Source organism: Xenopus laevis, chromosome 9_10S (genome assembly GCF_017654675.1).
Source record: "Xenopus laevis strain J_2021 chromosome 9_10S, Xenopus_laevis_v10.1, whole genome shotgun sequence".
Lineage (NCBI taxonomy): Eukaryota > Metazoa > Chordata > Amphibia > Anura > Pipidae > Xenopus > Xenopus laevis.
In genome coordinates this window covers 90,835,147-90,858,989 of record NC_054388.1, presented here as the reverse complement: position 1 = coordinate 90,858,989, position 23,843 = coordinate 90,835,147, and the positions used below count along the sequence as shown (strand labels likewise).

Below are 23,843 nucleotides of genomic sequence, written 5' to 3'. Positions count from 1 at the left end.
GCCCTGGCCACCAGTTTTTTTTAACTTGTAGGGGCCCTGGCCACCAATGTTTTTTATTTAAATTGTAGGGGCCCTGGACACCAATGTTTTGTTTTCTTTTTAACTTGTAGGGGCAGTGGCCACCAATGTTTTTTATTTCACTTGTAGGGGCCCTGGCCACCAATGCTTTTTTAACTTGTAGGGGCCCTGGCCACCAATGTTTTGTTTTCTTTTTAATTTGTAGGGGGGGGGCTGGCCACCAATGTTTTTTTAATGTGTAGCTGGCACTGGCACCATTTCCTTTTAACTTGTAGGGGCCCTGGCCACCAATGTTTCTTAACCTTGGGGGGGGGGCTGGCCACCAATGTTTTTTATTTTTATTAATAACATTGGGATCATCGATCATTTTTACCAGCCAGGCTGTTAAAATACCGGCCAGGTGGCAACCCTACCCTGGCCACAATTTTTTTAAACTTGTACGGGGCCACCAATTTTTTTTTTTTTTAACTTGTACGGGGGCCCTGGTCATCAGTGGGGTGGGCGGGCTCCAGAAAATTTCGTTGTAAGGAGCCCCGAGATTTCCGATGGCTGCACCTATTTTGTGATTACTGTTCATGGGTTGTGCCGTGACATTGGGGGCACATTGAGAATGTATCTGTACAGGGTGACGACATGCAGAGGCAAAGCTGTGACATTGGCGGTGGGTACATCCAGATATTTGATCGGATTTCTCAATGCTGAAACCCAGACAAACAGTTTTAAACCAAACAGTCCCCAAAAAACCCCAAACAGTATAGAGGGGGGGGGGGAAGGTGGTCATAATTGGGACTACTTTTCTCCAAAATACTTATTTTTCTGGAAACAGAAATCAAACAGACATTGCAACGAGTTCTCCATTTTTGGATTTATTTAAAAACATGATACCAAGCTGTATGGAAACCACAGAACACATTTATGATTTACATTTTTTGCAAAACAAAGCACAGTAAAAAATAACCATGAGTCCTCCTGTGTCTAACAGAAGAGATTACAATAGGGCAGAGGATGGTAGCAAATACGAAAACAGGGGGTTCATCCGTCAGATTCATCTTTGCAACTTTAAAGAAAAGAAAAAAGAAACAACTGACAAAGTGCAGCAGAGACTTCAATGAAATCAGCAAATATTAAAATATATATTTTTATGCAATAGGACAGATACAGTAGAAAGTAACTCACAGTTTCTGTACATACATTTAATTTAGAAACATAAGAAATCACAATTTTTAATTTAATATAGATTTGAGATGAAGCACGCTTTGTTGGCCCTGGCCGGCACTCAACATGCACAATTCCCTTATGTTTCGTATCTGTACAGAAGAAATTACGCTCTCTGAAAGGAAAAAAAACTTTGTCCAAACACAATCAAGCTGAAGACTGCTCGGCTCTCATTAATGGCTAAAATGTCCACAAATCTCCAGACTGAGGTTAAAAAAGTTTGCAAACACCCCAACAGCCCCACAGGCCTAATATTAAGTGACAGTCTATGGCATTTTCCAGAGATTCCAGTCCAAAGTTACCACCAATGAGATGCACAATCATGGACTTCGTTTTTGCAAGAGACTCATTCACTGCAACCGCTTTCCGTAAAAAAGAAAATAAAAGTCCTATTGCATAATTGAAAAATATACTTTGTACACAACCAAATCTTGCATTATCGAAAGGTGACCACACGTAAACCATTAGTGGCTTTACAGTGAACATTCACAGGGTTACGAGTAAGACAAAGTTGACCCCCATATTTTTACTAATGGAATTGACCATGTTGTATATAACTGTAATGATTTATCCCCCCCCCCGCCCAAAAACAATTGGACATATAAAACCAAAGACATTTCCTGTAGGCAGGTTACCATGAGTTACGCTTTTCTCCCGTTGACGTGAGATTCTTCCTTCTGTTTGAAGGGTAATATGCAACACAGAAAAACAAGTGGCCATATTAGAAATCCCAAGACTGGATTGCATAGAGAGTCTTTGAAGAAGGAGAAGATTACACAGCACTAGGGAGGGACCAATCCTGTGCCCATTCTCTACATCCAAAGATGCCCCTAGGAGACCGACTTTTCTAAGAATTTTGCATGAAACTTTAACGCAGCAAGTTAGCCAGGTTTTCTCAAAGTGGGACCTCCAGACCCAGCGCCAGTGCAGGTTATGAAGTTCTACTCTGCCAAGCACAGGTGGACCAATCAAAGCTCAGATTTTTATTCCAAATCCCCTTCTGCCAGTGATAGAACGACCTATACTCGGCTTAAAAACATCCTTTAAAAAGCAAAGGATAAAAGGCACTTTGAGGGAGGTTTGAAGACCATCTTTGAGAACCCATGATAAAATATGTCTCACTCTATAGTGCCTTGCAGCACATAGACTTGCTGTGTAGAGAAGTGAGAGTTGCCTGCTTTCTTCGTCAATCCAATAACATGTATAAATGGCTAAAATATTCGGTTTCCACTGAGCTACACAAAGCGTTTTCCTATTGGAAAGCTGATTTTTGATGCCCTAAATTGGACATGCTGCAGATGAATACCACTTTAGCACAACCGTTCAAAGGCAGCAGAACATTTTCTACATTGAATGTGGTACTGCATCTTCATTAGAAGAATCATCTCTTTGGTCTCAAACCTATTAGCTGCCTGTATTTCCTTGTACTGTGTATGTCCAGAGCTCTGTAAAAGTAGTATGGAAATCTTGTAGGTTCATAGATTAGTCCAACAGGACTAATCTTCAGTATTCCAAGCCTTATGGTTGCCATTTATATACTTGCCAAGATGAATGTCATATGTGGGTTAAATATAATAGTATCTTATTTCTTGAAATAAAGACAAACCTACGTGGAATAAAATGGAACAGACAGCAAAATGTTGCCTCTTCCACTGGGGCAGATTTTTACGTTTCAGGTGAACTGCCAATATACCCTACACCAGTGATCCCCAACCAGTAGCTTGAGAGCAACATGTTGCTTTCCAACCCCTTCGATGTTGCTCTCAGTGTCCTCAAAGCAGGTGCTTATTTTTGAATTCTAGGCTTGGAGGCAAGTTTTGGTTGCTTAAAAACCAGATATACTGCCAAAATGAGCCTCCTGTAGGCTGCCAGTCCACATAGGGGCAACTAAATAACCAATCACAGTCCTTATTTGGCACCACCCAGGAACATTTTCCGCGCTTGTGTTGCTCCCCAACTCTTTTTAAATCTGAATGTTGTTCACGGTTGAAAAAGATTGGAGACCCCTGCCCTACACCAATCTTTGTTTACATCTTTTGGAAATGTGAAGTGTTTTTTTTTTCTCTAACATAATGAATTTGCTAGAGAAGATGCTAGGTTATGTTATGCACTTCAGGCTTCAGCCTATTCTGAAAGAGTGCAAGCCTTTTACTTGTGTTCTGCATGAAGTATATTATTTGTTGCACTTCTCAATATGCGCCATCTTTAAAAATGGGAGAGGAGGACCAACAATGACCGATCATTTACAGGAGACTCGTGAAATTCAGAGATCTGTCCAACTTTGATGCTGATTGCCAATCCAATCCATTCGAAAAGACCAAAAAACAGTAAGCAAATTAAACTGGTTGATATCACACACGGAATACAAACACTACAGTAAGATTCCCAAGACAGCAATGGCTTGAGTCAAATTCCCTTGACAATTACAAAGCAGTCTTGTACAACTGGAAACAAACGTCCAACATGCACATTTCACATTATGGAGATGTCTTTCTCGAACAGCTCATTAACAACCCAGCGGTTCTGAATAGGCATACGAGGGGAGAACAAACTACAAATCGAGATGCGACAGCCACCGTCTTGTGCTTCTAAATGATTGTGTATGCGTTTTTTGTGGCACCGTTACAGTCTGTGTGGCTCAGTTTCACTTTCTTCTGTCCAACAGGTTAAACAAAAACCATGATCCGGCAAGGAATGCTTTCTATGTTTTGTCAGTTGAGTTCCATGACTTTGTTTCAAAATGGCACAACTACATGGTCTGGAGCATGTTTCTTATAGAGGGTGTAAAATGATTTCAGTACCAGCCATATATAAAAGTAAGAAAGCAATAATACAGAAAAAGAACATTATATTCCATATCTTCTGGAATCTTGCACCCAACACTACTGCACAGTTGAATTGTACTGAGTGGGAGTTAGCACCATTGGTGGAATTCATAAAGCCAGATTCTCTTCTATACCTGGTTCACCCATCAATTGACTGGTCCAATTGCAAATTATATGAGGAGTGTCAGCAATATTCCATATTGTACCATGTGCTCACTTAAACTATGCCAGCTGGATAATGAAAGCAGGGTTCCCTTTGACATTATGATTCATAAAATTATTCATGATCGAAAAATATAGTGATTGCCTTCCTACCACAGGAGTAACACATAGTCATAATGCAGGCTCAGATTGAAGCCTGAAGTCCTACAGATGGACAAGTGGTTTTCTACCAGAATGATGTCCTACCAGAACTCTCATCAGATGCAAGAAAACCCAGGTTTAACGAATACATATTTAATTTGTGTTTTAACAAATATTTCAATGACATACCAGAAGTAATACTCTATTGGTGTCCTTAAATGTGTTGAAAATTACAACAACACAAAACATGGAAAAGAACATGGAGGTACAGTACAGCAAGCCCTGATTTTACAACATTGGTCCTGATGATGCCGTGGGAAATTTTCTTGGATTTTACACTCTTGTTTCCTGCATTTTGCACCAAAATGTTGTCCAGATTTGTGAGTCTTCTTAGTTTGTACCTCTAGTGGCAGTCCTCTATTCTGTCACTGCAGTAGGTAGTGTAACTGACAAAAGCTACACAGTACTGCGCTACTGCAACTATAATAAAGAAACCCATCCCTGTTGTCATTGCAGTACTTAAGACTCAAGTCGCTGTAACACAGTTCCCAGATATTACACCACTTTTTTTTCCCTGGTCCCATTAAAACATATAAAATGGGGGGGGGGGGGTCTACTGTATGAAGTAAATACAATGTAAGTGGCTTTCAGGTAATTTCCTTTGGAAACCACATATGGCACTGCCCGTTTTAGAGTGAATAAAACTGGGGTGATGCTCTGAAAAAAAAATTCAGAAACAAGACAAACTTAACCAGACGTATTATCGTTGAAACAGGAGGAAGCAATAATCTTTGCAGTTGACAGACAGACTTATAGATTGTCCATCTCCTGCCTCTGCTCCACCAGAAGAACAAATGCTTACAGGGATTTCTCCTCTTAGAAACAAACGAGAATAGGGCAGTGTGGGCGCAGGTGGGCACTGCATTCATTAGGCATAAAACTAGTAGTTGAACAACTGGATGACTACAGAGAAGACTCATGCCCAGGGTCAGTCAGTCCTTAGAGATGCAGTTAAATGAAGTGGCAGTCTGTAACTCTGGGCTGTACTACTAGTGGGCTAGTGGAAATAATGCATACAAAGCTACTTCATTTACTGCAACGCTACAAAATACATCTGAGTGGTACTTTGGATACTCATCATGCCAAAAAGCAGCCACAGAAGCCGTGTTTTAGGGGGGAGCAACAATAACTGTAAATCATTCAGCCTTGGAGGGCTTTACTAACTATTCAATTTGCAAAACACTCCACTTGCACGTATACACTCTGACCCAGTGAGTTGTACCCTTCACTAAAACAAATGTATTCCCCCTGCACTTACACCAAATCTAGAAATTAAGACATATTAATATACAGTGCAAGTCTTAAGTGATTAGGAATGTTTGTGCCCAGGGTAATGTACGATACAGCGCATGCCCTTATTCTTTGTACAGTACATTTGATTTCATTTCTTATTTGTACATGTTGCTATACATTTCCCCTATTGGCACCTTATTTTCTAATTCTTACAAATATATATACATACAATGTTGTCTACTGGCAGTATTTACTGATGGTATTCTTAACTGGCATTCCTATTAGTAGCTCTTGATACGGACATGGTCTTTTAGTTAAAATCCAATTTATAGTACTTGTTTAGGATTTTTTCAAGACTTGAAATTGATGTGGTCAAACAGAGGAACAGAAAATAGAGAAAAAAACGGTAACTTCCTGTGTTTGAAAGATATTATTTTGTACACATAAGGAAAGAGAATACATCTGGTGATCATCTGGCTTCATGAATAGAGCTTTAGAAAAAGCGCACCTGCAAAATTAGGTTTCTTTAAAAGAAATGTAAAAAAAAAAAAATGCAATTTCTGAAAAACAAATTGGATGCTGAATACCTAATTGAATCTTTACTCCCAAAGAGGGACTCGTTTGTGATCAAGAACACGGCTAGATGTCAAGATGCGAGAAAGAAAGGATTCATAGACGTAAGCACAAGAGGAGCGGATTCATTCTTCCATGGGATTAGTGAAAGGCGATTAATTCTTCATTAATGAAGCACTTTCTGGGAAACATGGCCGTACTCTTGCAGCTTCTACTGCCCAAGATCAGGGATCCAATAGGAATCCTCCATGTTCTCTGAGTTTTGGCCAGGGGGACACTGATCCACAGTAGTTGCTCTGGTTAGTGGCATTCAGGAGAATCTTGTGACTTGCACTTAGTGCACCGGGTCGGTTTCAGGACGGTTGGTAGCGAGGTATTTTGCTCTCATGCTGGAGGTGTACTGGAGAGACAGACAAAATAGAATTAGTGTTAGAAATACAAGAATGGGTTTGAGTACTGACTGAAGATATCCAACAACATCACGCACAGGGAACAGATGCAAATGATCTAGGCATACTGAACCCTTATCTAAAAAGGAGAAGGAAAGGCTAAAATTAAGTAAGCCTTATCAGAAAGGTCTAAATACATTTTATCAATAAATACACCAGTAAACTCTCAAAGTAATGCTGCTCTGAGTCCTCTGTCAAAAGAAACACTGCATTTCTTTCCATCTATTTTGTACACATGGGCTTTTGTATCAGACTTCCTGTTTTCTGCTTAAACCTCCAGGGCTAGGGCTTGAGCATGCTCAGTTTGCTCCACTCTCCCTGCTGTAATCGAAGCCCAGAGCTATGAGTGAGCAGGGAGAGACTCAGGCTGGAAGTGATGTCATACCAAGCTAATATGGCATCTGCTATCCTAAACAAACAGAGAGAACTTCTAGAACTGTTTACTCAGGCATGGTAAAGCAATCTGCAGAATAAATATAGTGTTTTAGCTTGCACTACTGTGGCTAATCTATTGGTAATAAACTGCTTTGGTAGCTTTCCTTCTCCTTTAAACAAACCATCTAGGTAATAGCTCATTGGCCATGTACCAGTCACACACAGCATTATGCCCAAACAGTGGAAATAGTAATCAATGGTCAACTCTCAGAATAATGCTACAAACCTACTATCTCATCTAAATAGATTATGGATCCCGTATAAGAGGCTACACCCTGGATATGTAAAAGCAATGTTTTCGATAATGCATAAATGTTTTACTGCCATTGTGAATAAGCAAAAACAAATGGAGCACTTGTGGGATTTTAGAAATGGCAAATTTAAATCAAAGTATCATTCAGTTGATATTTCAACTCCTTCACTGTACATTCATCAAGACAAACAAAATATAATGTCGATGGTTTATAAAATATCAGAATAGAGATAGATTAATATATAACATTTTGGTTAAAATTCAGCCATGGAAAATCTGTCTATTGGGGCCCAACATTTTGTTGCAGTCTGCAATGGTGCCAGTGTAAAAAGCCCTATAAGGCATTACTTTTTGGGGGCAACACTTGCCTCGAGGAAAGGGAGTAATAGTAGTAGTACGTTTTGAGATGAGGTTCTGGTTAGTCCTGAATGATAGGGAGTATCCATAAGCATATTTACACTCAATCCTTAAATGCACTTTTATTTTGATCTCCCGTAACCTTTATTCATTAGGAGTCAAGGGCTAATCCATGGAAGATATGATAGCGGAAACAGAAACACGTATTTTAACAACTCCCCAAGCTCCACAGTTTGACATCATCCCACAATACAAAGGTAAAGATAAAAAAAACAACTGGAGTCATGAAAACAATGAGAGGGAATGACAGGAAATCCACTGAATGGTCATTGTATTCTGCAAAATGAAGATCAATGTAAACACCTGTGGAGGGGAAGGAAACAAGAAGAAGAAAAAGCACAAAAGGCCACAGAGTTAATTTCATGAGATATAGAGCACAGCCAGGAATGTCAGGAAGGCTCTCCATGCATGCAGTATGGAAGCGCAGGGCACAAGGGGGTCTGTTTTGTGCCGCTGGGTAGGTGCTTTCACAATAGTTTTAGCGAAGCACAAAATGCAGTCAGACACGGTTACAAAAGCGCAGGCAGTGTGTCTCAGCCATTCAGAGGCAAGGATATATTGATACCAAGAATGTGCCAAGAGTGTATGGGCAGCTGAAATGGCTTCATGAGGATATTATTAGTGATCGGAGGCGAAAATGACTATATATATATAGATATAATATAGGTCATAAAGTTGCATTGGTTGAGTACTATGTGTAATTATATATATATATATATATATATATATATATATATATATATATATATATATATATATATATATATATATATATATACACACACATATTACACATAGTACTCAACCAATGCAACTTTATGACACTCTATGTTAAAGGCATGTCAGTGCTGTTAGAAAGAGTAAATATATACTTTAGTCTGTGCTGTAGCACTCATAGGTACTGGGGTAATGATTGCTATATACACAGCACAGCTGCCTGAACCACAACATTCATATTAAGGTTATTCTGTAAAGAAAGGAAACATTCTAATAATGGTCCTTCTATTCTTGTCAGGTGATCCATAGGTATCCAAGCTTTTTCTGCCCAAGTACATCCCCCTCTTTCCCTGTTACCTGCCTATAGTCATGTCTCTAATTGTAAGTTTATACACAGTGGAGAGTATAGCTGGTCCTATGACTGTCCCACTGGTGCTCCGTCCCAGCACCAAATATAATACTATAGTTTCACAGAAATTGAGAACAGAAGGACATGGCGCAGATTTACTGCGAATGTGCAAATTTATTGTCCACACGACATGTTTTGGGCAACATATGCCCTTGAAAAAGGGAATATGTTGCCCGAAACATGTCGTGTTGACAATAAATTTGCACATTCGCAGTAAATCTGCGGCAGCGTCCTTCTGTTCTTAATTTCTGTGAAACTATAGTCATGTCTCTATCAGAGGGGCTAAGACCATGAAGGCTGTTTACCAGTTTCATTGAAAAACCACCCAAAAGCAATGGGGATACAGGTTTACATATTCCATCAGCATCAGGAAAGTACTTTTCAGTCATCAGATGGATTTCCTGGGCACACTCCAAAATAAGGGATCTAAGGGGAGCTCTTGAAGGACAGGGCTGTTAGGTTGAATGGTTGGCACAGCTTTTACTGCTGGGCAAGCCTTTATAAGTATATCAGATACTGTTGGGTACATGGGTATTTCTCAACACAGAACAATCCTGTAAATCCAAATTATCCCACGCGTCATCAGTGATTTTATATGAGCATTCATTTGATTGTGGGGCCAAGCAACTGTCGTGGCTACTCAAACCCTGCTGCAAAAACAGCAGCATTAAATGGCGATGCCAATGGCAGGAGTACACATGGCAACACTTCTGCATCGTGATGAAGCAGATCAGTCAGATATTGCAACAAAATGGCTCATGTGTGGCCTGCTTCATTGTTTAGTTCTACCAAATCGTATCCTTAGAACCTTAGGCTTGGCAAAAATGTGTCATTATTATGAAGTGCGCATACAACGGCCAGGGGAAAAAATACAAGCAATTAAAACAGAAAAGGGTGCAGTGAAAATAAAGAATGATCATTTCTAATGAAAAACAAATACAAATAAGCGTCAATTAACTTTTTAATATTGACTGCATTTGCTGTGGATTTTGCTATGGGAGTTAATGGACTGCAGTCTCTGCTATGGGTTGGTGCCCACGGGATCACACTTATACGTCGAACCAACATAAATATGGACGCCGAGACATCACATGCAATTAAGGTTACAAATCCTTGTCTGAAAAAGATCACCTTTGCTGGTGTCACAAAATAATATATAAAAGCTGCAATAACAAGTGACAACGAGGATGTCTGCACCCATGCCACATTTGTGCCTCAGAGCCAAAGGCAAGAATAATTGCTGTGTTTTGCTAGAAATAATTGCTAGAAACTACGGTATTTAATGAGACTGCATGGGGCAAATGCTAAGCTATAACAGATGTATTTATGATGAAACAGCACAGAGTTCGTGTAACTCCCTGCACAGATCACTGGTACATAAAAAGCTATAGTTTATACTAGAATAAAAGGACAACAGAGCATCATTATTAAGAAAAAACAGTGCTTGGAGAGAAAGAACATTTAGTACTCCTTGTAACATGGAATTAGGATTTAGAATAACAGAAAATAGTATAGAACAGTAACGCTGTACCAAATCCAGGCAATGCATGTGCTTTTTACTAATTTATCTTCTCTCTGTTCATTTTTGGTAGAAAAGAATAATGCAGCATGCATCTGTGTACATAGCATCTTCACTGATAGGGGCCACCAATAACCGAGGCATGAAGCCAGGTTGGGCCAGTACAATTCTTGGGAAGGAGTGTGCTAGGAGTTTTGTGAAAAGGTGTAAGGTATAAAAAAGTGTAAGCTGCTGGCCAGGCGGGGAAGGGGAGACGGTGCAGGGATGGAGAGGAGGAATAGGATTGAGTGAGGAAAGGCAGGACCTTGTTGCAGTACCTGTTCCAATAGCGGCCGCCGTTACCAGTACGTCCTTGCACTGTCCGAAGGCTTAAACTGCCAGCTCATATGGCTGCTAGTGTCCGTGGCAGTCAAATACAACTGTGATGTTGCAGGAAAGAGAGAGAAAAAGAGAGTGGAGCCTGAACGTGCATTAATTATGATACAGTGCAGCCGACACAACATGGGGAAAATACGTCCATGTGTGTGAGAGGAGGGGCTCTATTGGTCTAAAGGAATAGCCCTGGATCATGGAGGGAGCACAGAGAGGTAGGGTAGATTGGGGGGAAAAAGAGATACTTTTTGGTGTGATGAGCAGCTAGGAGTTGACCAATACAGAACGAGAGAGCTTCTGCTCATGAATATCTGCACTTAAGTGACCCAGCTTTTTGGGTGATTAAGTTGAGGCTTAAAGTTACAGTACATGGACAAGGCTTAAAGTTACAGTACACAGTACAACAGAACAAACATAGGGAACATTAGCAAACAGCAGCTTCATCCAGTTTTCAGCTCCATGATGCCTGGTTGCCCTCTCTATCTATACAGGCACTGCTGCTGCTTCATATGTGCTGCCAGTAGGGATGCCAACTGCTGGTACCCACCCCAAACAATCATACATAATAACATAGTAACTTGTGCTGATGTTCTGCAGTATTGTTGATAAATGCAAATGCTGGAATTAAGAATTAATAATTAGATTGTGAGTTCATAGGGCAAGAGTGTTTCCTTTTTGATTGTGGTCATTGCATTTATTCCCCAGACCAGGCGAAGGAGTCGATAGGACTTCCTCATAAAATAGTTGAAAATTTTTCTAAGTCCCAAAAAACGCTGGCGACTTTTCATTTTTCAGGGTGATGGGCTGCAAAAGATAGTACATTTTTTCTGGGGTGCCCGGCTTCCCCCCTACATTTCCTAACATATGGCACATAAACTATACACTGGGCTCATGTGTAGGGCAATATAACAACTCTATTTTATTTTATTAAGGTTCCCTGGGCTTGTGTAGTGTAATGTATTTGCTGCAACATATACGTCCATTCAACTTTAACTTCCCGCCGTATGCAAATTACTTCCCGCCGTATGCAAATTACTTCCCGCCGTATGCAAATTAGGCAACGCTAGCGCAACTTCACTTCGCTTGCCGCAGTGACGCTAGCGCTACTTCGCCAGCGTTCGGCACCCTGGACGCAACTTCGGATTTTAATGAATTAGCGTTGTCCTGGCGAAGTGTTGCGATGTGAGCAAAGCCGTCGTTGACGAATTTTCGGAGGTTAGTGTATTTGCCCCATGGACTCCTTGTAAGGTGATTAAGTGTTAAAGAATGTGGTCAGCTACATCCAAAGCCAATGGTAGCTTAGGCAGGGATAAAATACATAGTCCCCTTTTAATAATTCCATTAGACAATAAAAAGAATGAATAATAGAAGGGACATACACTGAACTCAACAGCCAGTAACTAACAACAGCCCCATAAAATCACTAAACATGATCCACAGAAAGGCTCTGACACTGTCTCTGGGCACGTCAGCCTGTACAGGCAAAGCAAGAAAGTCAAGCCAATAATCATATACACTAATTCAAAGCTAAATGCGCCCAAGGAACCCAAGGATCATATAAGGTTTGCTAGGTATTCCAAACATGATTATAAAAGGGATCTCTGGTGAAGACTTTTTCTATGTTACCTAAATTAATTAGTTTAGAAAAACTAAAGCTAAAAGAGTATTGCTAGAAGTATGTTGTTATGTAATAAACTTACTGTACCAGCCCCAAAACTTAAGCAGTCCTATAACAGTAATGATCTATTCCTTTAACCATCTCCCTAGCTTCTGATCTTGTTCGGCCATCTTTTGCGAGTCAGCGACCCTGCACATGCTCAGTGGCCTCTCGGCTGCTAATAAAAAGCTTAGCTTAGGGGTTGAAAATTCTTCTTGATTCCTGCAAGTGGATATCTTGTCTGTGTTACACAGCAAAGATAACTTTTCACTGCTGCGCCCTGTCACTGAGGAAGCAAAACGAAACAGCTGCAATGCACACCTCAAGGCAGGGATCAAGGGAACTTTTATATCTACTTCCTATTTACTTATTTACTGCTGTATTTGTTGCACATAATGTTGCTTTATATTCAGAAGCATATGCAGTTCCATGCCATGAGAACATTACATCAAGCTTCATTTTTTTCCACAACAGTGACACTATATCACAAGTGTTTTTTGAAAACATAGATAATTATCCCCTCACTGCTGTAGGAACTGCTTAAATCTTTATCATGCTGCTGTTAAACCAACACCCTGATTGGGCCAGTATCCAAGAAATGCCAGTTCATACAAAAATGTGTAATTGGGTGCAATGTAATAAAAAATATGCAATGTTTGTGCCAGTTCAGCAGGCAGAGCCTACTGTTCCGCTTTCTGAAAGCAAACACCTTCCAATTATATTTCCTTTGTACTACGCATTAAAAATCAGGCTTTTTTATAGTTCAATCACTTTTGTGCTGTGCAGAGAGGTGTGAGAATTTCCCAATATTTATGCACTTACCAAAAATAAATACTATAAATAAACCAGAATCTTCGTGTGTGTGAGTATTTCGAATCTTCCATAGTACTGAACGAAGCTCAGGACCAGATAAAGAGTAAGGGTTTTCTGTAATGTGGCGCATTATGCCTTAGTGCTGCCAAAAATACATTTGCTCACAGTAGCAACTCAATAGGATAAAATTAGCTAGCAGTACCAGGTAAATGTATTGTTATGGCCTAGAAAAAGCCAATAATGAAAAAATATTTGTATGAATAAAACACTATGGGATATAGCAATGTACTATTCTGGAGCCACCTGTAAAATGGGTTTCTAGATAAAAGAAACTATCGTTGAACTATTAAATAACTCCTACAGCATGACAAGAAAAAAAAACCATGCAGTAAAAATCATTTACATATTATTTGCTTTAGCCCAGGTATAGCAGTAAAGCTGGTCATACATATAAGCAATCGCTCAGTGGACCAGGTCACAGAAGTTGCCAATCTATGTGGCATTTGGCCACTTGCAGGACATGGATCAAGAGAGGCCTGTGTAGTGAGGCCAGTACATCCTGGATTTACCATCTAGTCTTATCCATACTTAAATGAATATGTGAAAATACCAATTGCTTTAAAGTGGACCCGTCACCCAGACATAAAAAGCTGTATAATAAAAGTCCTTTTCAAATTAAACATGAAATCCAAATTCTTTTTTTATTTTAACATTCAAAGCTGTTGTAAACTCATTTAAAAAAATTCAGCTGTCAATTAAATATTGCCTGCCCCTTCTCTATGCCTTAGGCATAGAGGAGGGGCAGGCAATTACTTTTCACTTTCCAATTCAGCACTTCCTACATGTCACACTGCTCTCCCCACAGTTCTCTTCACCATTTAGTTGTGTAGCCAGGGCATGGGGATGGACATCAGGTCCCCCATTCTGGTGCACAAACAAGATTCTGAGATGATACAAGGCTTGTCTTAATAACAGTGTCCACAAAATGGCTCCTGCCTGCTTGCTATCATTATGAATTCCCAGACTGAAGGAAACAAGATTCAAATAATTTTTACAGTGTAATTAAAGTTCATCTTGCTTGACTAACATGATAAAATAGGATTATGAGTAATTTTTTGGGGTGACGGGTCCCCTTTAAATGCCATACATAATCAGATTGTTAATTCAGTAATGAAACTAAATTATAGGGATGCACCAAATTCAGGATTTGGTTCGGGATTTTGCCTTTTTCAGCAGGATTCAATTCTGCCGAATCCTTCTGCCCAGCCGAACAAAATCCTAATTTGCATATGCAAATTAGGGCAGGGAGGGAAATCGCGTGATATTCTGTCAAAAAACAACAAAGTAAAAAATGTTTTCCCCTTCCCACCCTTAATTTAAATTTTAAATTCGGATTCAGTTCAGTATTCGGCCGAATCTTTCGTGAAGGTTTTGGGGGTTCAGCCGAATCTAAAATAGTGGATTCGGTGCATCCCTACTAAATATTAGATCATGTATTACTCTCGGGAATGATTACTCTTGGCCGCAAACTGTATCTGTTAAGTCATAACTTACAGAGGGAGGAGGGGACTCTCTTCCAATCAGAGGGGTGTTTTCACAACGTGGATTCTGGAAATTTGCATTCTGACTCCTAAAGAAAAAAAGATAATCCCATTTTCAGTATATAAACACCACAAAGAATGGTCCTTGGTAGGAACCATGATACAAATAATAATGTGATTGGCTGAATTCATTGTAATGTGCTTAATTATCTGAAACCATCTGGTCGCTAAGCAGATGTTTTCAGTGACAGTATGGAACTCGGCTGCTATTCACTTCAACCTACCAGTCAATGCACAATTCTACTAATAAGCAGCAGGATCTGGACACATATATATAGTGTGTGTATGCCAACTGCAATAGCAGCAACACAAATGTTTATGGCTAATGCGAGTGGGATGATGGGTCATTGAATAATAATAATAATAATAAAAATAGAACAGCAACACTATCTTTGCCAATATTTGGCTCAGTGATAGCTACTCACATGTACTCTGTCACTGGAGCATTGCTAACTGTATGTGCGGCTGCTGGGATACTCGTCTCGCTGCCATAGCTGCTCCCACAGCTGTACAAACTGGGCATGTGCACCCTATACAAATTATCATGAGTCTGGCGGGTCCCTGGGGTGGTTGTCTCTTCATCGCCTTCTTCATAGTTGGCCCTGGTTAAACAAAAACATTCACATAGATGAAAGGAAGCAGAAATAAAAGCAGATCAGCTGTAGCCCTTGGTTACTCGTTGTAGGCTCAGTCTTTTTTACTGAAACATCACTTGCAAAAACAATCTGCATTACAAAACACAAGAGCAAAATTGCCACAAAGCATCCCTGGTGGACTAATGTTTACATGTGTTACCTTTTCAGTGTGAGCACGGCCTGTGGGAATTTGCACCGGTGTCATACAGTGAGGACTTCAGTTTCTACAATGGAACGGCATTTATAAAAAACCAACACTAGGTGGCACTCGCAGCACAAGAACAACTACAGATTCCCATTGTAAATGAATTCCAGATACGTCTTGTAAAAAAAAAAAACAACATGCCAGTATTTCTTTGCAGCAGTGAACTAATAGACCTTAACAGCAGGCCAGATAAAACAGGGCTTGCCAATGAGATACAGCAATGTGATGATATGCTATTGAACCCACTATTGGATCTGCTATCTACAGATAAAGAAAAATAATGTTATTTTGCTCAGAAAGTCATTAGTGTGGCTTATTATTCAGAGTTTGGCAGATATCTGCCTTCAGGCTAAGGGGTTAAAGGATGGAAATGTAGAGAATACATCTAAGCCCAGCATGTTGGCATCTATAAATATACTTTTACGTGTTCCTTACTGCCATAGCCACAGGGTTCCACTGGGAAATCTGGACTGAGATCATCCCTACGATTCTGCCAAGGACATATGCTCCATAAGGATCCCATACTATAGTCATATACCCAATTTTACTCTATATTCACCATCTGCAAAGGGAAACGGATACCAGACTAAAGAATGGAGGTGGCATCTACTGGCAGCTGCATACTTGCAAATATCAAAATATAAGATCCAGTATTACAAATACAATGCTGTATTTCTAACCGAAAATATGCAAAGTTATACAGTTTATAAGAGAAAAGAAAATGTAAAAGCTGGATTTTTGACAAATAAAAAAAGCTGTCAAGGATATTCTGCATTGCATATGCAGTGAGCTCAATAGGCCAGCTATTTTCTTATGTAACATTCAATTACACGCCTTCATTTTTCTTTTAAAATAAAATTATTAACTGAAGGAACCAATTATCTTGCCCATAACTTCTATAAACAAATACTGTGTGCCATACTTTGCCTGGCTTTTTTTTTTTTTTTTGTAACTTAGATTTTTTATTGAAAATTTTTTTTTTCCACAGGTAAAGAATAGAAACACAAATAGTAATGTGATGATACACATAGAAAATACAGTAGAAAAATAAATCAGAAGTTAAAAAAAAAAAAAAAAGGAAAAAGTTTGCATGATGTCTGTGAATAGAAAGAAAGAAATGCAATTACAGGAGGCTCCGCGGGGGTCCGATCCCAGCATACTTCATTTGACATAATAAAATTATACATTATCATGTGGAGGCAGAAAGTATCAGACTGAGAGAATTACATATAAGGAGCCCCCCCACCCATATATCTCAAGGCAATAAAAGACCGTTATCAAGCCGCCTTCACAAATAGCATTACGTCCAGTAGTGAAATGAAAGTAGCTAGCTAGCAGTTAGCCTAAATCTAAGATACCACAGGGAGTGGCAAAGGTACGCCATCCAGTATGGAGGGGCTAGTAGAAACAAAACCCCTTAATTCCCAGGTAGACCAGATATGAAGATGCTGGGGGGTAGTATTTTGTAAATAGGCTATGTTCGCCTCAAATAACCTGTTGGCATTCACTCTATTAATGATCTCCTGAGTGCTTGGGCAGCTAGGAGACTTCCATTTAGACGCTACTGCTATCCGGGCGGCCGTCAGAATGTAGTTAGCCAATTTTTTGCTGGAATCTGGTATGCCCATGAACGGTCTGCCTAGTAGAAAGGTGGATATATCTAAAGGGAGTTGTGTTGCAAGGACCTGATCAAGCACCTTCTTGACCTCCAACCACATTGGTTTAATAAGTGGACAGTCCCAAAATACATGGGGAAGGGAACCTAATTCCCCACAGTTCCTCCAGCAGAGGGGTGAGTGACCCGGGAAGAGCTTATGAAGTCTGTCGGGAGTGTAATACCAAAACATCAATATCTTATAAATATGTTCTTTCTGCCTCACACAAGTGATCATTCGCCGTGCATTACACCAAATATCTGACCAATCTTTTGGAGATAGTGGATTCGAAATTATAGAATTCCATTTAATCATGTAAGTATGCTGCCGTGGGTCAATGGCAGGAGGTTCAGTAAGAAGCTTATATATCTTAGAGATGAGCCCCCTTTGCGGCAAACCCTGTTTAGCTAATGTTTCAAAGGCTGTACTTCCAGTCCCTTTTGCTGCAGAGAAATAAGGGTATATAAAATGACGTAGTTGGAGATATTCAAACTGGTGTAAAGCAGACTGCGGTGCTAAATCCCTCAATTCCTGTAATGTGAGAGGGCAGTAATAGAGGCATTGAGCAATTCCCTTATTGTGTAGATACCTGTCTGCCCCCAGCGTGTGCAGAAGGAAGCAGTCATCCCTGGGGGAAAATCGGGGTTACGAAAATAGCTTATGCCCAGGGGATATTGGGACATTAAACCCTGTTTATATCTCAATTTATACCATATGTTCAGGGTTAGCACAGTAGTAGGGAGCAAGCCGCCTCCCACGTTGCCTTTAGTGCTACCAGACCATATTCGTGAATTAATGGATACATCCGGGGACTTTGCCTGTCTTATGCTCCGTGTGTGTCATACTCTGCCTACCCTATGCTCTATGTGTGTGCCATACTCTGCATGCCCTATGCATCCCTGTGTGTGCCATACTCTACCTGCCCTATGTTTCCTGTGTGAGCCATACTCTGCTTTCCCTACTCTCCCTGTGTGTACCATACTCTGCCTGTCCTATGCTCCCTGTGTGCAATACTCTGCCTGCCCTATGCTCCCTGTGTGTGCCATACTCTGCCTGTCCTATGCTCTGTGTGTCATACTCTGCCTGTCCTATGCTCCCTGTGTGTGTCATACTCTGCCTGCCATATGCTCTCTGTGTTTGCCACACTCTGCCTTCCCTATGCTTCCTGCGTGTGCCATACTCTGCCTGTCCTATGCTTCCTGTGTGTGCCATACTCTGCCTGGCCTATGCTCCCTGTGTGTGCTATACTCTGCCTGCTCTATACTTCCTGTGTGTGCCATACTCTGCCTGCCCTATGCTCCCTGTGTGTGCCCTACTCTGCCTGCCCTATGCTCCCCATGTGTGCAATACTCTCCCTGCCCTATGCTCCCCGTGTGTGCCATACTCTGCCTGCCCTATGCCCCCTGATGTGCCATACTCTGCCTGCCCTATGCTCCATATGTGCCATACTCTGCCTGCCCTATGCTCCGTGTGTGCCATACTCTGCCTGCCCTATGCTCCGTGTGCCATACTCTGCTTGCCCTATGCTCCCTGTGTGTGCCATACTCTGCTTGCCCTATGCTCCCTGTGTGTGCCATACTCTGCCTGCCCCATGCTCCCTGTGTGTGCCATACGCTGCCTTCCCTAAGCTCCCTGTGTGTGCCATACTCTGCCTGCCCCATGCTCCCTGTGTGTGCCATACGCTGCCTTCCCTATGCTCCCTGTGTGTGCCATACTCTGTTAGTCCTATGCTGCCTGTGTGTGCCATACTCTGCCTGCCCTACTCTGTACCATGTGGGATGTGAGCCTGGTAGGGTTTGTTATGGAAGTTTGTTAGTATTTGGAAATTGTTGTTAGGGGCCCCTAAGGTGTTTAATCATGTGCTGGGGGGTGCTGTGTTATCTACAGGGGAGGAGGCGGCATATGGATTTAAGGATATGTTTATGGTATATTTAAGGGTATGTTTATACTATATTTGACTAAAGCTGGTGTTCTGCCCGACAGCAATCGTACGAATGTTTATGTCTGAAAAAGCTGGTGACAGTCTCCCACTGAAAATCGTACGATCGGCAATACATGCAGATAAATTATCGTCAGCCAACAGAAATCTTTTAATCAATCCGATTGTCCAAACGACCGATCTCCACGGGACCAAAAACGTCAGGACTCTCCACACACGGTCCGAAAATCGTACGAATCGAGGATTCGCACGATCGGATCTGTGCGTCTATGGCCAGCTTTACATGAATGATATCCCTGCAGTGAGCACTAACCATTTGGTTTTTGTGTTGTGTTACTAGCATGTGGACAAGGTCTTAAAAGTACATGAGATAACATGGGTGTCGTTTAAAAGGGAGTCAACACTGGCTTCCATTATCGGTCCTATACCACGTAGGCCAGGGAATTTTCGGCCCTGGGTACCACAGAATTTGGACAGCACTGCTCTACAATATCTGATGCACCGACTGCTTTCTTTCATTGCAAGGGGAAGGTGCCTGTGCATCCAGTCACATGGTTGTGTATGGTCTGCTTGGTTGTGTCTGTTGGGACTGGGTGATAAGCAAAGGCCACATTTACCTCCTTTGCTGCCAGGTGTGAGGTACGCTGCATACAATAGAGCTGAACATCAGGGCAGTGACAAACGAGAAGAGAACCAGGTAAATTAGCCCTTCTACTCCATCGTAGCAAAATCCAGTGAGGGACTGGACATAATCCTATAAACAGAAAATAGTTCAATTACACATACACTAAAGACACAGTATATATGTATATTCCATGCAGGTGCAATAACTAGGGCTAAGCAAACACATATGCAATACTAACATTTTTTACACTAGATACTTCCCACCACTATGAGGAATCAGCGTGGGAGGATGGAATCAAAAGGCAAGGATGGATAAGATGATCTTTGTGTAATGAGCTCATCTCTCTGCTGGCTGTGCTCTCAAGTATAAAAATAAGCTTGTTATACCAAGGTGACTATTATGAGGATGTGTGGAACTAAACCACTCTGCATTCCTTTCAAATGGATTCTCTGAAGTCCAGTGTAAAAAGAGATCAGTAAAGAGACATGAGCTCATTTGGTTGCGCTAATTTTTAAAAACGTGCATGAACACTTTCTGAACTTACAAAAATATACTGTAGCTATAAATATTATATACCATTATTTATTCCTCAGATTGAGAAGAAATAATGATAATGCTCACTTCTAGCAATTGCCCACCCTAATTAAAGGAACCGTAACAACAAAAAACTGAAAGTGCTTTAAAGTAATAAACATAAAATGAATTGTTGCTCTGCACTGGTAAAACTGGTGTATTTGCTTTAGAAACTCTACTATAGTTTATATAAACAAGCTGCTGTGTAGCCATGGGGGCAGGCATTCAAAGCTGAAAAAGAAGAAAAGGCACATGATACCCAGCAGATAACAGATAAGCTCTGTAGTATACAATGGGATTCTTCAGAATGTATCTGTTATTTACTGGATATCCTGTGCATGAATGGCTGCCCCCATGGCTACACAGCAGCTTGTTTATATAAACTATAGTAGAGTTTCTAAAGCAAATACACCAGTTTTACCAGTGCAGGGCAACACTGCATTATATTGTCATTCCTAAAAAAAAAAATGCTTTCCATAAAGTGCACATTCCATGTAAAGCAGAGGGATTTCAGTTTCCAAAATCCATCCCTTCACAACAGAAACAGGCGAGGGAGGGGTTGCACAACACTGTGAGTCTAAGAGGGTTGGGGAATGTTTTTTCAAGTCAGAGATACGCTACCATGGTGTCCTTTCAATCTCTGAAATCATCAATATATTTGTGTATAAAATCATTTATTTTTGAAAGATCAGAGTGTTTATGTAACTTTTTATACATGCAAATGGTCTTAGGAAGGCCGAGACTTACCAAGTGTAAACCACGGCAATCTACCAAGGCTGTCAAATGCTGCAGGTTGATCTCTGTAGAATTCAGTACTCCTTGTATGCAGACAAGATAATCCTTAAGATTTAGCAAAGAGATGTTTTAAACTTAGACCTTTACATAATACCTCTGCTGTGAAGTCATTTTGTTAGCCTGGGGCCACACAGGAGGCTTTAAGGTACATGATCAGTTTTGTATGCAAACTACATTAATGGGAAAGTGTAATAAAAGTTGCAAATAGAAAAACAAGTTGCACAATTATGAATGAAAAGATGCATTTCGCAATGTAATATTGTTCCTAACTCTGTTATTGCATTTCAATTGTAATTGCCCGCTTTTAAGAAGTGCTAGAAGGTGTCATAGGGGGTTACGTAATAAAAGGCACTAAGTTTGTCCAGATGCAGTAAACCTATAGCAACCAATCTGCAGGCTGCATTTCTTGGTCACCTGTTTGAAAGCAAACATCTTAATGGTTGCTATGGGTTGCTGCTCCAGTGTCTTTTATTAAATATAGGGGTTGATCTTTTGGAGCAAACATAAGTTTATTAGTAAGAAGTTTTATTACATGCACTGCACAGGGGCGCAAACTATAAAATTTGCAAACCGTTTTCCGCAAAAAGTCAAAAGCAATATTAAAGGAGAAACTAACCCCTTATTAAAAAGAATCCTACCCCCTACCCCACATAGACCCGCTTCCCTCCTCCTCCCCAGCCTAGCTGCTACCCTGGGCAAATGCCACTAATGTTTTACTTACCCCTCGGTACAGGGATCGGAGTTCATGGCAGCCATCTTCCGGGTCTTCGTGTCTTCTTCCGGCGCTTCTGCAATTTCTGTCTATTTCGTCACATGCGCAGTTGCCAAAAACCAGGAAATTGCTCTAATTGCGCATGTGCCACCTCGGCGACCTCGTTGTCAGATAACCGAAGACCCAGAAGATGGCTGCCGTGAACTCCGATCCCTGAATCTGCACCGAGGGATAAGTAAAATGTTAGGGGCATTTGCCCGGGGTAGCAGCTAGGCTGGGGGGAGGAGAGAGGGGGTCTATGTGGGTTTTTTTTTTAACAAGGTGGGGTTTTTTTTAACAAGGGGTTTGTTTATCCTTTAAATTTGCACAAAGGAAAATTTGCTTGTGCAAAGACATAAAATGTTTTTTATTTGTACCCCTTAAGTAACCTACTTTGCTTAGTAAGGTGCTTTTAGGAACACAACAAGATGATGGGGGCAAGTATACCCTTGAAGAGGTATCTTGAGGGCTTGCTAGCTCCACCCACTTGTCTTTGAACGTTCCTAAATGCACCTTACTGACCCAGTATCCTTGTGGACATAGTCCAAGCAGTTTGATTGTATCTTGTCTGGTATGGCTGCTATACTTCAATGTTAAAGCTACGCCATACCTTGGAGTTTGGGTATTCTTTCACCGCAGATCTTAAGAGGTCCCTGACATCATCCTGCATTTCCACCAGGGCTTTGTGACCGCTTGACAACATCTGTGGAAACAGCAGAGCATGGCATTTAATCTTCATCTCCAGCCACAATGCTCTAGGTACACCATGCTCAAGCATCCCATACAGCTACGGTAATGTCTTGTGAAATAAATGTGTCAATAACCTCAGGCAGTAAGAGCAGGTTGTTCTATTTATGGCACCACACTGGAGTGTTTAGACTACTGCTAAATAATATGGATGGAATTCCAAAGTTTTGTTAGTAGCGATCTTACGTTTGCCCTTCTAAAAGTTATTTTTAGTCAGTTTTCCCCTCTTCTGGGCTCACCAATTAAAAGCTCACCATGAACGTTAAGATTTTTCTCACCTAAACGACAGATTTTAGTGTGATCCGACAAATCCCTCAAATTATCGTGAACATAATGGGCACCAAATGATTATACCTCTAAAGATTTTTCATCCGACATTGGAAAGAAAATGGAACGGGCAGGTTAGAAAATTTTCATTGGTCACAGTGAAATGTATCCATTATGCAGGGCCAAGCAGGCAGCTAGCCACAGTTTTCCTGGCTTCAATGAGACGATATCGCTCGAAATGGTCTTTTTAGTTGATGGACAAATCGTATATTTAGGATAAACTTGATCGTATGATAAAGGAAAAATCTTTTAAAAATCTAAATATATATGGTCACCTTAACACTGGTTGCACAATTCTTCAGCCTAAGGGATGTAACTAAATGACATGTAGAATATTAGGGTCTGGGCAATTCGGGGAGATTTAGACGCCTATCGACTAATCGTCTCGTTCAATCTCCCCGAACGCCTTCCCACTGTCTTGCACCGGCTATAACGAAAAGCCGCCTGTGGCACGGCAAATACGGCGCTTCGTATTCCGAAGTCACCAGGCAACTAAATCTCCCCGAATCGACCAGTGTGCCCCTACCCTCAAAGTGAGCCAATACATTGCTGTTTGGCTTCTACCATTCCATTTCCAGTGCACAAAGCAATCTTTTAAATTACCTGCTGGAAGGGATTAGGGGATCCAGTGTTACAGACAAGATAGTAGTTCAGGATGTCTAAATAAAGAGAAAAGAATGAGAGTTCATTAGCAGTGCAACTCTGATGACTGGAAATGATTA

The 23,843-nt window shown here is 40.8% G+C and overlaps 1 protein-coding gene across 4 annotated transcripts in view; it reads right to left on the bottom strand.

The window, feature by feature from the left end:
• Positions 1-868: 868 nt before the first annotated feature.
• The window catches only part of ttyh3.S (tweety family member 3 S homeolog), a 94,184-nt gene continuing 71,209 nt past the window's right edge, over positions 869-23,843 (bottom strand). For 2 of the 4 annotated variants that reach the window (XM_041577747.1, XM_041577748.1), the window contains 8 exons: positions 23,725-23,780; positions 22,658-22,750; positions 21,249-21,341; positions 19,921-20,057; positions 15,295-15,471; positions 14,823-14,898; positions 10,744-10,845; positions 6,542-6,627 (listed from right to left, as the gene is read on the bottom strand). In XM_041577747.1, the coding sequence (XP_041433681.1) occupies positions 10,765-10,845; positions 14,823-14,898; positions 15,295-15,471; positions 19,921-20,057; positions 21,249-21,341; positions 22,658-22,750; positions 23,725-23,780 (713 nt within the window). In that variant the 3' untranslated portion in view covers positions 6,542-6,627; positions 10,744-10,764. 4 annotated transcript variants of the gene reach the window in all.